At 38.5% G+C, this 16,531-nt stretch overlaps 1 protein-coding gene across 1 annotated transcript in view; it reads right to left on the bottom strand.

Annotated features, from left to right (window-relative positions):
• LOC117387355 (thyroid hormone receptor alpha-B) overlaps positions 1–16,531 on the bottom strand; it is a 60,554-nt gene that overhangs the window by 26,674 nt on the left and 17,349 nt on the right. The window contains exons 2-3 of the mRNA XM_033984857.2: positions 13,935–13,996; positions 1,147–1,247 (exon numbers count right to left, since the gene is read on the bottom strand). Coding sequence (XP_033840748.1) covers positions 1,147–1,247; positions 13,935–13,996 — 163 coding nt within the window. The remainder of the gene's footprint in view (positions 1–1,146; positions 1,248–13,934; positions 13,997–16,531) is intronic.

The following is a 16,531-nucleotide window of genomic DNA, read 5'->3' as shown; positions in this document are numbered from 1 at the left end:
AACAGGTTTGTAGGGAACTAAATTACAAGGTTAGCTTATAATAGGCCCCAGTGGATGTACAAGGACACTTAGTTTTCTGCATTCTGTTAATAATTCCAGCCTTTGAGATGTTTGGTAATTGTGATTAATTGTGCTACCCAAATTGTGGGTTTTAAACAGTCCTCCAAAACTGCAAAAAAATTAAAATAAAATAAAAAATAAATAAATTAAAAAAATCTGTAACATCTGCTGTTCCTGTATTGTTGACAAATAAATAAATAAATGAATAAATAAATAAATAAAATCTGTAACATCTGCTGTTCCTGTATTGTTGACAAATAAATAAATAAATGAATAAATAAATAAATAAAATCTGTAACATCTGCTGTTCCTGTATTGTTGACAAATAAATAAATAAATGAATAAATACATAAATAAAATCTGTAACATCTGCTGTTCCTGTATTGTTGACAAATAAATAAATGAATAAATAAATAAATAAAATCTGTAACATCTGCTGTTTCTGTAGTTTTGATAAATAAATAAATAAATGAATGAATAAAAAAAAATCTGTAACATCTGCTGTTCTTGTAGTTTTAATTTTTGCATTAGTTTAACAGTTTATACTTCAGTCGCAAAATTAAAACACAAATAGCAAACCTAGACTGTGATACTTGTCAGAAAATATACACAATATACTGCTGCCACGATACTAAAATTTCAAACTTGATTTTGATACTAAGGAACAGACTTGATACTCACTACCGATTCCGATACCACAATGATTAAAAACACTCTTTAGACAATAGAATGTAATTTACAACATTAAATCATAGTACTTACTTCTCTATTCCCATGTGACCTTATATCTGTGTAATCCCTCAGTCGCCCACGTATGTTCCTTAGTGGTCTATGGGCGAATACTAGTCTACATGGTCTTAAACTTGTTCTGATACAGCTCAAAATCATTCTAAAGCTACTCAAGAAAAGCTCATTTCTGTCCTGTGAATGTGCCTTTTTTTTAAGAATCAATACTTGCTCAAATGAGTATCTAGTGTCTAGTGTTTTAGCATTGATTAGTATCTGATTTCCGATACTTTTGTCAACCCCAATACAACCGATACTTTTCCAAACACAGTAAACATGTATATACAGCAGTAAACTTACTTTGCAGCCTTCACAGGTAATGCATCTGTAGTGATAGCCGGTAGCTTTGTCCCCACATACCACACATGGCTCGTCCTTCTCGAGGTAGCTAGGTATGTACCCTGCAAGACACAGACACAAACAACACAATGAAAACCAATACATGGCTCTGCACACAAGCTTTACAAAGGAAGTTGTGTAGTATAAGCATTCAGAATATGTCCCTGAGATGCTACATAACAATCCAGTGAATAGAGATTGTGCTTTGTAATACATAAACAGAAAACACTTATCGGTCAATACAAGTTTCTCTCTCCTGAGTTGAACTTACGGTAAACCTTGGATTATAAACAGATAAGATGTGCGTGTTTTAACAAAGTAAAACATATATTCATATGGTAGCCAGAAATGGTAGCAGTGTTTTGCAAATCACGCTTTTTATCCTAAACATTTAAAAGCTGCTGTTATGGGGAAGAGGAGCTACTTAAAGGTCCTACATTAGACTAAATTGACTCTTGTGAGCTTTAAGCCACAAGAGTTATAATGTTACTTCATCAAACATAACCAAAGTTGTGTTTTGTTTCACTCACACATGTTTGAGTAACACTTTAGTATTAGTCTGTAACATCCCCAAAGCTCAAAATGCTCTGGTCCACCTTGTGATGTCATGAAGTGGTAGTTTTCATGTTAACAGCTCAGTAAAGATTAGCAATTCCAGGGCTGAAATCATCTAAATGATTCTAGTGAAGGTGCATGGAGTTTAAAAACGCTGAGAAGGAAACATTACAACATTAAAACATAGATCAGAAAATAGTGTAATATAGGCCCTTTAAATATGAAATATAAGCAATAAGTGATATTTTGTGATATATTTGTACTACACTATTTATACGAGATTACGAAATTATTCAAATGAGAATATTCGTGCGGCCGTAGTCTCCCTGGAAGCACTGTGGTAGTGTTCAACCATAGACCCAACTGTAGTCTATGCAAATGAATACAATGAAGATTACACTACAGAAAGTAAAAAGGTTTAAACTGGAAATGAATTATAATCCCAGCTGCAATAAAATGGACCAATTAATATCACTTTTTGGCGATTAATATAAACAAACTTTTCTACCATGTTGTAATATTTGTTTCGTACGAGTGCTTTTGTCTCCAGTGTTGGGATTAGATTTGGATCGTCAATGCAAAGTCGTCACATGTATCATTCAAACAAAAGAGGAACAACAGAGATCAGAGGAATACAGCTCCATCTGGACCTCTCCCTCTTTTTTCTATCTCTCTAATCTTTCTCTCTCTCTTAACTACTTCCCACTCTCTCCGCTCATTCCTCTTTCTCTTCTTCTATCTCCATCTTATGTCTCCTTTCTCACTCTTCTTTTTATCTTTCTCTCATCTTCTTTCTCTTTCATTCGCAACCTTTCTACATATATACCTTCTTGCCTTTTTTCCTTTCTCTCTTCCTTCTTGCTCTCTCTTTCTCCTTCCTTCCTCTTTTTCTGTCGCTCTTCTTTCTCTTTTTTTCGCTCTCACATCTTCCTCTTCACTCTCTTTTCCCACCCCCCTCCTTCCCTCCCTCTCCCCTTCCTCTCTCATATCTCTTTTTGCTCTGTCTTTCTTCCTTCCACTCTCTCTTGTTCCTCTTTCTCTTCTCTTTTCTCTCTCTCATCTCCTCCTCTCTCTTTTCTCCCTCCCTTTCGCTGTCCTCTCTCATACCTATCTATTTGCTCGGCTTTTCTTCTTCCTCTCACTGTCTCTCGTTCCTCTCCCCTTCTTCTCTTTTCTCTCTCTCCTTCCTCTCTCACTATACACATCTTCTTGCTCTTCCCCTCCTCCCTCCCTTTCTCTCTCTCTCCCCCTCTCCACCCATTTACACCCTTCTCCCTCGACTCCAACCGCGCCGCGTTCTCAATCTCAGCTCGCCTCTCAGAGAAGACGCCTCAATCCCGTCCCTCCTCCTCCTGCTCTCCTCCCTCCTTTTCTCTCCCGAGCTCACGTCCACCTGTGTCCTCGTGTCCTTTGTCCTCCTGTCCATCGGGGGTCACTCAATAGTCTCTACGTGGGCTGCAAACACATACAACAGCACGCCAACCCTCCCTAATGCTCTCCCACCTCTTCTTTTCTTGTATTCTTGACAGGGAGCAGGGTACGGACAGTTCAATACAGGCGTAGTCTGATTGTCTCTGTCTGCTAGAGCACAAATGGAGGTGTTTGGAGTGGAGAATGAAAGGCGCCGCAGTAGTTGTGGTTGTGGTCTTACACAGCTATTGCCTATAAATCACTCTCTTGTTGGGTTCGGCTGTTCAGGAGCTCTGCGGTCGGGGGATTGTCGTTTAAGAGGATAGGTCACAGAGCCAGCAAAAGATTAGGAGTGCAAAGCTGTTCCAAATTTGCTGCTAAGAACAAGTGAAATCTTGCTATTGTGGTGTAGCTAACGTATTACATGGTCATGTTTTTATATAGTGCCTTTCCGCTTTCGAAGCACTTAAAGAGATTTACATCACACACACGGGCATACCACGGTGTACAGGGACGCTTGGAGCGAGCCGGGTTAAGTGTCGAGCCCGAGGACACAACAACAGCTTTCATGTTTACGTCGAGAGCGGGATTCGAACCACCAACCTTCGGATCAGTGGACAAACGCTCCACCAACTGAGCTACTTGTACGCAATGTTGTGTTCAAATGTGTTAAATGTGATTATTTAAAACTGCACTGCGTAACTTTTCTGGAGGCGGGGTTGTGCACTACCACGTACTCCATGGAGATGTTATTGCATTGCTAGGATGTTCCGCACTACGGCATTATATGTAGTCAATTACAGGTGTTGCTCATAAACACACTGACAAACTCTCTTCACGTTCTTGCTGTTAGTGAGGTCGCCTTTCCACAGATCTGACCTTGAAGTTTGTTTAGTGGAGTAACTTGCTGGCGTCTATAGAGATGAATGGGTTTAATGCCGTATAGTGGAATATATCAGGCAAAGATCTCTATGGAGACCAGCACTCGGTGAACTCGCAAGAACAGTTACATAGTGCAACTTTCATATTTCAAAATGGATTTCACTCCATAAAAGATTACGTAGAAGAAATTATTGAATTACTAATCTACAAAAGTACCTCAAATTAAAATAAACATTACTTTTGTATTCAAGAAAACACACTGTTCCACTTTGTGATGTCATGTGGGAATACAGGAAGTACTTCACTGTGTTTTTAAACTCCACACACCTTTGTTGAATTATTATTATTATTATTATTATTGAATTGTAGAATTATTAGGATAATTACAGTCCTGGAATTGCCGACCTCTACTGAACTAAAGGTAAAAGGTATCACTTCATGACATCACAAGGTGCAACAGAGCATTTTGATCTTTGGAGATGTTGACAGACTGATAATAAAAGGTTACTCAAACATGTGTGAATGAAACAAAACACAACTCCGGGTATGTTTTTGATGAGGAAACAACATTATAACATGATTTAACGCTCACAAGAGTCCATTTTGTGTAATATAGGACCTTAACTATGGAACCTTCATGGGATTAAGTACAGATGTAGGTTGAAGTTAGCATTTGAAGTAAAAAAAAACAAAAAAAAAACTTCTGACCCTTGTAGTACAGCTGTTTTGGTCCAATTAATAGACTAATGACAGTAAAGGAACTTGATTCAATTTAGCTAAAAAGGTGTAAAAACGGCACTGTACAAACTTGGCATAAAACTACTATTTGTCTAATCTGATAAAGTGTTTCCAGGAGTGCTATCAAGCGTGGACAAGCACAATAGACGTGACAAATGATTCTTCAGTTTGTGATGAAGAGGTCTGGGACAAGAACCAAAACCCAGACAGAAGAAAAGCAGTTCTGGCCCTGAGTGCAAGCCCCTTCTAATGCCGCACTGACGAACATTGTTAATACCCTTCATTAAACAGTCTGATGAGAGCGCTAATACAATAATGAGTGAGGCAGAGACTGGAGTTGGTACTTTATATTTGATTATCATTGATGGATTTTTCAATAAAGAAAGTTAATAAGAGCTTTAATATTGAACCAGGGTACTGAAACTTTCTACCTGCATATTTATAGGAGGAAAACTTTGGGCGAAAGTTCCACGCAGGGCTAAAGTGAGTGTAAATGTTTGGATTTCAAAACGTGGATGACATTGTAATTTCAAGCAGCCCCCACCAAGGCGTTAGCTCTTTCTTGCCAAGGTCAATCCATAGACTGTATATATAAATGGACATAGCTAGCCTATTAGCCGCCGCGCTCCGTTGACTCTGGCTCCAATTCACTTTACATTGAAAAACCGTCGCCTCTCTCTGTGTAACTGCTGCTGTCAGGCTCATCATTTGGGTCTTTAAATGTTTGTACTGACCTACTCAACACGATCCTGGTATTTTTATTTCGCTATTGTTTCCGTAACTCAAGATATGAACATTAATAAGAGACAAATAAGCTGCCTTCTTTCCACAAGGTTGATCCTGCTACCTTCAGCAACAGTTTTGATAGACAACGTTTCTAACTTCCCACTCCGTGCAGGTGGGAAGGGGCGTTACCTACAACAGCTTCGCTCCAGATTGGCTCTTTGGTTGCTATGATACTCGTGGTCAGAACTCCTAATAGGGAACTTGGCTCCAAATTCGCCGGTATAGCTGCTAGCCTCGATGAGCTTCTTTTGACTGGACGCTAATAATGGTAAACAATACGTACAATTGGTTCCATATTGGCGTGATAAATTAAATAAATATTTTGGTCCTTTGCTGGTAAAAGCAACACTGCGTAACTTTCTGGAGGTGGTCGCCTGCATGGTTCCATAGCATAGAAAGTGAAAGCCATACTTCAGAACATTTTACGTGGAGATATATGAGTTACATGCCATACTGTGGGACATAATCGCCAAAGGAACAACATTTCCATGGAAACAAGCAACATGTTTTTATTTGAGCCTATATTTTGGCTGAAAGGTTACACGGTAGGGCTTTAACAATCAAACTGAGCGTTTTTACCAATAAAAGTCATAATATTTGTACTTTTCCTTGGTAGCAGACCAACATATCAAAACGTCCTGTAAAAACCTGCTGTATGTCCTTAAAAGAGGTGACTAACGCTCAACCTCCATATGACCTACTTTTGGGTCCGAGTTGAAAATCCTGAGAAGGAGTTAGTCACTGCCAGGTGTGAAAACAATAATTGTACAAATGTCCACTTCTCCCAACTTGTCTGAACACGACCAGAGAAAAAACAAAACATAAAAATATACCCCGTCTACTTATACTTGGCATTTAAACGCGCCATTTCAAATATATATTACTGTCCATTAAACAAAACCACAAACGACTGAAGTTGTATCTGGAGTTTCCATGTCTCCAGACTGTTTACTAACCTCCTCATCCCTAAATTGTGATTCCTGAGCTGCATGAGGACAAATGGTTCCCTTTTCTACTTTGCCTCATATAGAGCAGAGACAAGCAGACAGCAAGCGGCAAAACAGGAAATAGTTGATTTTGGGATATTTTTCATGATGTATGGACCCTGCACAGAGGAGGGTGGGAATGGTGCGCCTCAAGTTACAAAGAGGACAAGGCTTTTATGATGAGCTGATATTTTTGGAGTAATTTGAGCAATATAATGGGAAGAAAATATATAAGGTGCAAAGGTTTATGTAAAATGGGAAAAAAGTTGACGTATTAATTGTTTAAAAATATACAAAAGTTATTGCATTAACTGGAAAAACCATAGTCCAACATTGGGTCAAACAAGCTGAAAAATACAATGTTACAAACTTGTTTTATTAGAAAAGCAGAGGAGTCATGTAAAATAACTGTTGCTTTTCTAGTAGTGCACCTTTTTGTGTCCGTAGATATGCTACTGCTTTGTTTAATGTTCCACAATATGGCATTAAACTCAGTGGAGATAAGCAGTTGATGATCCAGGCCATCAGCTGCTCAAAGAAAGAAGCAAGTTTTTAGGGTTTTTTCAGCAATAAAAAAAAAAAAAAAATGCCAGCTTGATATGTTTAATGCCACACAGCGAAACAATTCAAACAAAGCATTAATGGCGAACCCCCTACATCTGAAATGTTGCACAGTGCATCTTTAAAGAAAGGTCCTATATTACGCAAAATTGACTCTTGTGAGATTTAAACCGTATTATAATGTTGTTACCTCCTCAAAAACAAATGTGGAGTTGTGTTTTGTTTCGTTCACATGTGTTTGAGTAATCCTGCATTATTAGTCCGTCTACATCTCAAGGTCAAAATGCTCTGCTCCACCTTGTGATGTCATGAAGAGGTAGTTTTAACAGCTACTTTTTTATCTTTTGTTCAGAAGAGATTAACAGTTCCTGGGCTAAAATCATCCAAATGATTCTAGCGAAGGTGTGTGGAGTTTAAAAACACAGTGGAGCACTTCCTGTATTACCACATGATGACATCACAAGGTGGAACAGAGTGTTTTCCGTTTGAGAGAAGAACTGAGTGTAGATAATTTTTGTGTGTTTAACATGTGAATGAAACAAAACACAACTCCACGTATGTTTATGATGAGGAAATGACATTATAACAGATCAGAAAGTTGAGTAATATGGGCCCTTTAAAGAAGAAATACACACTATTCACCATTTTCCCCATTGTGAGATAGGGCCAGCGCCTTGTCAGAACTCTCCACGCTCCCCTACTGTTTTATGTTTTCATCTCTTTTGTCTGGGCATTTGAAGCATGTCCAGAAGACTCAAGAGGGGGGCGGAGATGGTACGGTCCGTGTCACAAATAAGGCCATAAAGACGACTACAGAGGGCTTTGTACACGGAGGAACATCATGTTATTCCTATGTGTCGGGTGCATGACATGTACTCTACATAACACAGGCCCGGCAGTGACAGCGTGTGTCAGTGAGCCTCGCCGTTTGGCTCAGTGACAGCTTTGGGGAGGATGAAGGAGGGGCAAGCAAGAAAGGGCAAAAGGGGGAGAGAGAAAGAGAAAATGAGAAAAGAGGAAACGCTATGGTGCCAAAGCAACGTGAGTGGTTTTCTATTGATTTAGCTTTTTATATATGTGCAATGTTGGACAGAATAAAAGGGCAAGGGATATAAAAAAAGACGCACAATTGCTGCCATATGGATGAGGTGCGATGGGGATGGTTTTCCGAAAGCACCTTCCAATATAATTTAAAGCCGTTTGGAGCTCAAAAAGAAGGCTAGGAGGATTATAGAATGGACCACTGTGTATATGTTAGCACAGTTCGATAGTAAAAGCAGATGGGCTGAGCTTAAAGTTAGAATAAAGATTTTGGAAACACACGATAAGTCAAAAATACCATGTCAGAAATAGAGATGGAGTTGGTGGGGGAGAGTTGGTAGAGCATTCGTCCTCTGATCCGAAGGTTGGAGGTTGGAATCCCGCTCCTTGGACAGATTTAAACCCCAGGTGTCTGCGTACACTGGCGTATGAATGTGTGTGTGACTCGGTGAGTGGTTCCTTGATGTGCTCTGAGTGCCCTGAACGTGGAAAATGTGACGATTCACCAATTTCAGATTCCCAAATGGAGGGCAAGAGCCATTTTCCCTACACTTTACATTGTACTTTGCCATGAAATATCCAAATGATAAATGCACAAATGTTGAACCTGATCATATTATGACTAGACCCAAGAAGTGTATCTACAAAAGTCAGCATTTTGACAATATTCTTTTCATCTGCCCCTCATCTGTGTTAAATATTATTGGCCTATAGAATGTTGTGATGTCATCTGAAACCCGGCAATAATGGTTTGAGGTGAGTGTATCGTAAGACGCAATGGCTTTGAATCAAGACCAAGATGAGAAAAACGAAATGCTAAAATGGCAACAATAAAAAGACAGATGTTGTACGTAAAAAAAAGAGAAAAAAAGTCTGATTATTTGCAGTATCGTTGGTTTTGAAAATACTTATATAAAGTGAGTGGAAATTAAAGGTCCGCTATGTAACTTTTCTGGTTGGAGAGGTCAGGTATCTGCTTGTCTCTATGGAGATGTTATTTTTTGCCAGGAATGTTCCACAATGTGATATTAAACTATTATTGGTTTTAAAATACAGACTTATATTAAAACGACTGGAAATTAAAAGCCCCCTGTGTAACTTTTCTGGTTGGGCGGGTCAGGTATCTGATTGTCTCCATGGAGATGTAAATTTTTGCCAGGAATGTTCCACAGTATGCTATTAAATCTATCTATCTAAATCTATTTTGCTTACTTTTGAATTACACTTGTTTTTATTGCTCAAAAATCCCTTGGGGTTGCCTCCCCGCAGATCCGACCTGTAACTTGCCCAAGTTTAATGTCATTGTGGGGAACATTCTAGGCAAAGAAATAATATCTCCATGACAACCTTCCACCAGAAAAGTTACATACGTCGCATTTTAGATTTTTTTTTTTCATATCAAACCAACATTTTGATGATAGTATTATATTTTGTATTATCACAATGAAAGCCTTTTGTTTACGATGCTGAGTAGCGAATTTTCATACAAAATGTTGCCCCTTCCATCAATCTTTCAATCCATTCCATTAGTAAAACAATAAAGATGCTACTTAAACCAACACGCACAAACTATAAAAAAAAAATGTATAAGTAAAAATAAAACTTGTATGGGATATAATGGTGTGAAATGGGCAGACGGAGAGGTACTTGGGGATCATTTTTTGGGAGAACGTCAGCTCCCATGACTGGCACCCTGAGCAGTCACAGAGCCACCCTGAGCCCGGGCCAATGCTGTGGTCGAGTGTTCACAAGCCAAGCCCCAAAATCAATACCGCTGCAGCTCCTGGCCCTGCTCCTGCTCTGCTCCCAGCCAGACATTACTAAAGCTACAGCGCCAAAAACCAGGGAAAACCAATCCAATTTCTCTGGTGTGGCAGAGCAAAGATAAATATTTTGTCTTTTCAACTTTCAATTATTGCTTTTGGAACGGCATCTGAGTCCCAGTTTTCTACATTGTGAGATAGAGCCAAAAAATAATCCTTACAAAATGTGATTACACCTGAAGTGGTTTTGTCGGTTTTGCAAGATAACCAAAGAGGTCAGTAATGGGCTAATAGAACTCAGTGTGGTTAGCATGATTAGCATTAACATTGTGGGATAGAGCCAAAAGATAATCCGAAAAAAATTTGATTATACCTGCAGGGGTTTGCCGATTAGTTTGCTAGCAAGATGTGCAAAACCATCGGTAAGAGCCCAGTGGCGCACGGTTAGCATGGCTAGCATGATTAGCATTAAGATTGCAGGACAGGGCCTAAAGATAATCCTTTCAGAATACAACTAGTCCTGCAGTGGTTTGTCGATGTTAGTCTGTTAGCAAATAAGCAATAAAGGTCAGCTCACGGAACATGGTTAGTGTGGTTAGCATGATTAGCATTAACATTGTGGGATAAGGCCAAAAGATAATCCATGAAAAATTTGATTATACTTGCAGTGATTTGTCGATTATACAACTTTACGTCTGAAATTCAAATGGAGGATTGTAGGATGTAGGATTTTTTTTGTTTTTTTTACTATAATGATACAAAAAATAAATATTAGAACACACACGCACAAATGTTGAATCTTTGTTTGTTAGGGATTGGGTTAAAAAAATAGCTGTAATTTTGTCTGAGTAAATAGTCTGAGTAAATACCTGCATTTTGAGAGTGAACACGGCCTTTTTTTTTTTTTTTCAGTTATAAACCATTGGGACTTTGTAGCTCAGTCAGAAAAGCATTTGCCCCATAACAAGGAGATTACCAGATTAAGACAAGAATAAGATGTTTGTCAAGTTTAAAATACTTAATTTATGAAGACAAATAGTGTGAAGATAATTAATTTGTCACAGCAATTTTCCCTAATGTAACATCTGTTGATTATTCCAAAATGAAGGCTGAGCCAGTCCGGTCCCAAACGGCTATCTGGTTGCTAGGGAACATTGTACAAAGCAACAGCATATGAGGCGACATTTCAGATTGTACACATAAAAGTATTACGGGACGAGATAGTAATTTTAACAAAGAAACAGCAAAATGAACTGAAAAATGAATAAATAAATAAAACTACTGCCAGCGCCTTTGATTGACTTGTTCAGGGAAATGGAACTTTCATCTGTAAAGTGCACCCCCGAGTGGATTGGGGGTGTAATGATGCAATAGATTCCTGGAAAAGGGAAACTCCTCACAAAGCGTCAGTGCAGTCTGTGATGGCTTATTTTTAACCGTGAAACTTCTGCATCTGCATCACCATGGCAACAGGATGTGGCATAAATTTCAACATTATTCACATATCGCAAAACACTGGAGCGAGTGTTTGTGTTAAAACCATTTCATATATATATTCATGACTCTTATCATCGCTGTAGGGCCAACACTTTGGTGAAGGTTATCTATATTTTGAAAGCGAAACAATTTAGATGATGAAATTGCGAAACTAATTTGCAATTATTGTCAGATAGGGTCAAATATATTACCACGGAGAGATTGTTTCTAAAGTATAAAAATTGACAATGAACAAGTCCATAAACTAAATTTTCATTATAATCTCTACTGAACTAAAGGTAAGACATAGGTGTTGTAGATGGAAAAACGACCACTTCATGACATCATAAGGTGGAACAGAGGATTTTGAGCTTTTGAGATGTAGACAGACTAATAATAATAATACTCAAACGTGTGTGAATGAAACAAAACACAACTCCAGGTATGTTTTCGATGAGATAACACATCATACAACATCATAAAATGGCTTAAATCTCACAAGAGTCAATTTTGTGTAATACAGGACCTTTAAAATATATTTCGGTGTACATATAAATAAAACACAATGAACGTTTTTTGGAGTAATTTCTTACAATTTTATAATGTAACAGCACCTCAGCTGAATATATCATCAACATAATTACATCTACCCTGAACTTACAACTAAAGATTTCCTATTGTTCTTGTATTGACTAATTATTTTCCTTCACAAACTGTTATAAAAGATTTTATAATACTGCCCCATAGGAAAATAGTGACATCACAGAGGCGCGTCTAGCTCACTCTGGGACTAGCATATGCCCCATAGACAGACGCAGACTCAGATTTTCCTGTCCCAAATGGAGCATGACAGGTACGCGTGTGTGTATAAGGCTCCTGCTGTGAGAAGAAAGGTGAGGAAAAATGTCTTCTCCGGGGATACAACGTCAGCTGACACATTTTAATACCTCCATTTGAAGGGCCCATGTCACGCTGTTTTCTCATCTATGATATAATGTTGTTTCCTCATCAAAAACAGACCTGGAGTTGTGTTTTGTTTCATTCACACATTTTTAACAGACAAAAACTCTGCGTATTTAGGCTGAGTTCTTCTCTCAAACAGAAAACACTCTGTTCCACCTTGTGATGTCATAATTTGGTAGTACAGTTAGCGCTTCACTGTGTTTTTAGACTCCATACAGCTTCACTAGAATCATTTGGGTGATTTCAGCTCTGGGATTTACTCAATTAAATGTAAAAGGTAGCAGTTAACTTGAACAACTACCTCTTCATGACATCACAAGGTGCAACAGAGCGTTTTGAGCTTTGGAGATGTCGACAGACTAATAATGCAGGATTACTCAAACATGTGTGAATGAAACAAAACACAACTCCAGGTATGTTTTTGATGAGGTAACGACATTATAACATGGCTTAAAGTTCACAAGAGTCAATTTTTGTAATACACGACCTTAACTACATTCATGGGATTAAGTACAGACGTAGGTTGGAGTTAGCACATTTGTCCCAATGTATATAGCAAACTGTTTCCCTATTTGAAGTTATTTAAATGACATGGCTTAAAGCTCAGGTAATACATGACCGTCAAGTTTCGTCTCTCACTTGTGCCATTTCAAACATTAAAGAGGGAGTATTTTTCTTCTATGGAGTATTAACTGCCAATGCATAACATATTTAAATCACTGTGTTACCTTTTATTGTTTTGAAAATGCTAAATTTACTCAAAACAAGTTAATAACAAGATTTATAAGTTTCACGTGTACGTTTTTGGAGCTCTGGAGTCTCCCATTCCTTGGCTCTTGGCGCTAAGTCACTCCCCCTTCAGAGCACTAGCACAACACAATAATTTGAATCCCGCTAATGAAACTATTGCGCATCACATCAAGTTGCTGTGTGCAGTTTTGTATCATGTTTCTGTATATTTATGGAGAGTTGTTGTTTGGGAGCGTGGGTGACGTAGGCTCGTGGACGGAGAATTGGACCAGATCTTACCGCCAACCATAAGGAGGGTTAAAACAGGATCCGGGGGAGATCGCTATATTACTGAAACTTGCACGGCAGGCATGTTTTTGATGAGGGAACAACGTTATAACAGAAAGCTTAAAAAGTTGATTTGGAACAATACCTCTGCTTCAAAAGTGCTACTCAGACAACCCAAGGCACAAGCTGAGGTAAGGTTTTCATTTACTCAAGACAGATGCTAGCGATTTGGAATTTTTTTTTGTCTTCGCAGGTGACAAATTGAACGAGTAAAGTACAGGAGGCACTGATGAATTATGTATGGGTTGTGTCTATGCCGTAGAACTCGCTCACTCTCTCCTCCTCACTCACGGAAAAGCTGACAACTGTATTCCCAAACACTATCTGAGCTAAAAGGAATGAGTAAATAAATAAAATGCATGTTTGGAGTTTTTGAAATGTATGGACGGTGCCTCTGGAGTGGATTTAGCCGCCAGGGATGTGCTCGCTGCTGCCACTTTTCATTCACACTTGAAGTTCATGGTGTTTTTGTTTTTGAGCCGAGCGGTGTTGTTTGTTATTTTTTACTCACCAGTCACACTCTTCACCGAACATTGGCTGTTCTTTCTCTTCCTCTTCGGGCCATTGAGCCACCTGTAAACAAAAACACAGAAATATGATGTTAATTCGTTCTTTTAGGCGAGTTTAAAGGTGCACTATGGAACTTTTTTGGTGGAGGGTCTGCCAACTGCTGCTATTGGGACTAAAAAAGTAAAAAAGTATATTGATTTGAGCTTAATATTGTACTCATATTGAAAAATACAAAACAGTAGTTCGACAGTCACTCAAGTGGAGCGTTTGTCCACTGATCTGAAGGTTGTCGGTTCGAATCCCGCTCTCGACGTAAACATCACCGGTTGTACGGTCAGATGTGTCTTGCATCATACACCAGTGTCTTTCGTACACTGGTGTATGAATGCGTGCGTGAATGTGTGAGTGGTTCTTTGATGTGCGTGTCTTTAAAAAAAAGTTTGGAAAGTGCTATATAAAAATGTGACCGTTTACCACAACAAAAGACATAAATAGGAAAGATTTGAAAGAACTGGACCTCATCTGAATAGTTTTCGAATGGTCTTCATATAATATAAATATTAAGACCACATGGTAATATTAAAGATATCAAAGTCAAGTTAGAAACAACAATAGCGAACAGAAAAGTTTTATTCTAAATCATGTACAGATTGTAAAAATATGAACTGGAACCGTATGCTAAACTGCGCGATGACGTAATTAAGTATTCATGATTCATCTGGCCTTCTGACAGGGCTGGACATTTCTAATTAACTTGTCAAAATGTTTTCAGGGCGGAAAATCAGAACAGGTCGGGAATTTCAAGTAGTTTTGACAACTTCATGGTGACATTTTGTTTCAGGTTTGCAAAATGAAAAAATAAAAAAAACAACTATGGATCTGGTACAAATCATACGTTCTGTTGTAAGATTAATGGATTTATACATAATCCCTGACAAATTAAAACTAAACGAAACTCAAAATGATTACTTCCTGGGATCGCAACAGCCAGAATTAAACCCATGAATAGTCAGTGATTACAATCTATCAACAAATAACCCATGCAATCTTCCTTTTAAAAATCCCAAATGGTGCAGAGACATATTGTAGTGTTTAAAGTCAGACAAGTACTTTTTTCATTGCATTGACAGCAGGCCCCGGAGCTACTTGGGAGACTCTGTGTTTATGTCCCTATTCATCATGTGTGTGCATGTACCAGCCAACCATCTGCTCCCCAAATTAAACTTCACATATTAAGCTATAATTCTGCAATTTTGCAAAGATGGCTGAAATAAGCCAGGAGCAGGAAACCGTGGCCATGGTGGTGTCTATTTAATATACTGTAATGCTTGGTACGAAACACAATAAGATGTCTATACTGCTATCAGTGCTATTACTACTATACATTTCCTTTTGCTATTGTGTGTCTTTATGTAGTTGTTTTAGATTTTTATTTGTTCATGCAGACAGACACACATTCTGGCACAACGCTGTTTATTTTAACAACAGTATTCATTTGTGGGAGCTGGAATCGCACCGCCAACCTGTGTGTCAGATGCAAACTAAGAACGAAAGTGTTTCATTCTGCTATTTACTTATTGCAGCTCATAATGTTTTAACAGTATTGTACATTTAGAATAGTTTTTGTGGTTTAAATTTACTCTTGGGTTATTGTGTCAGAGGCATAAATTAGTTTCAATATTATCGTTTATCGTCTATATTTACTTTGATTTGCAATATTTGTTTAAAAAGTAGGGTTCTGTTCGGAGCGCACATTGTAAACAACTCCGGGAGTGTTAATATTTGAAAGACGACCGAAATATGACCTGATAAGTAATACCTACTCTATGCATTTCAGAACATGTTTGTAGATCACATGCTATTATGAAAATATTTGCAGCTTTTGCATTTGATCATTGCGCTAACTCAAATTATGATTTCGATTTGAATGCATTATACTGAGCAGCCCTAGTTTCCAATCACAATCATAGACAGTATATATAAGTGGACATAGCTAACCTATTAGCGTATCCAGCTCCATCGAAAATGTTCATATTAACCCGTTGTACATGATCCTGGTATTTTGATCTTGCTATTGTGTCCATAAATCAAGATATGAACATTAATAAGAAACAAATCAGCCTCCTTCTTTCCCTGAGGTCACTCTGGTTAGCGTTAGCAAAAGGTTTGATTGACAGTGTTGCTAAGCCCCCCCCCGCCAAACCAGCGGTGCAGCACCTTTGCTCCAGACTGGCTCTTTGGTCGCTATGATACCCGCAGTCGGAATTCCTAATATGGATCTCGACTCCAGATTCGCCCAATACCTGCTAGCCTCAATAAGCTTCATTTGATCCAAGCTGAGCGCTATGGGTGGCGCCACACTCACTTTGTCCACTTCTTTACACAGTCTATGGTCACATTATAGTTGCGAGTTTGATCCATGTAACTATATTCCATCTGACACGTTAAAGACAAGATTGTTCTAGAAGTGCAGATGAGGCATTATGAAATCCATAGGAGACAGGATCCGGGGATGTGTGTCTCCTGGGTCTATCTCATCGGTTCTCAGTCAGACCAAGTCCATTAGCAACATAAATCACATGAGCTGCTTTTAACATA

The sequence above is a fragment of the Periophthalmus magnuspinnatus genome, chromosome 19 (assembly GCF_009829125.3).
Source record: "Periophthalmus magnuspinnatus isolate fPerMag1 chromosome 19, fPerMag1.2.pri, whole genome shotgun sequence".
Classification (NCBI taxonomy): domain Eukaryota; kingdom Metazoa; phylum Chordata; class Actinopteri; order Gobiiformes; family Gobiidae; genus Periophthalmus; species Periophthalmus magnuspinnatus.
This window is presented reverse-complemented; position numbering and strand designations above follow the sequence as displayed.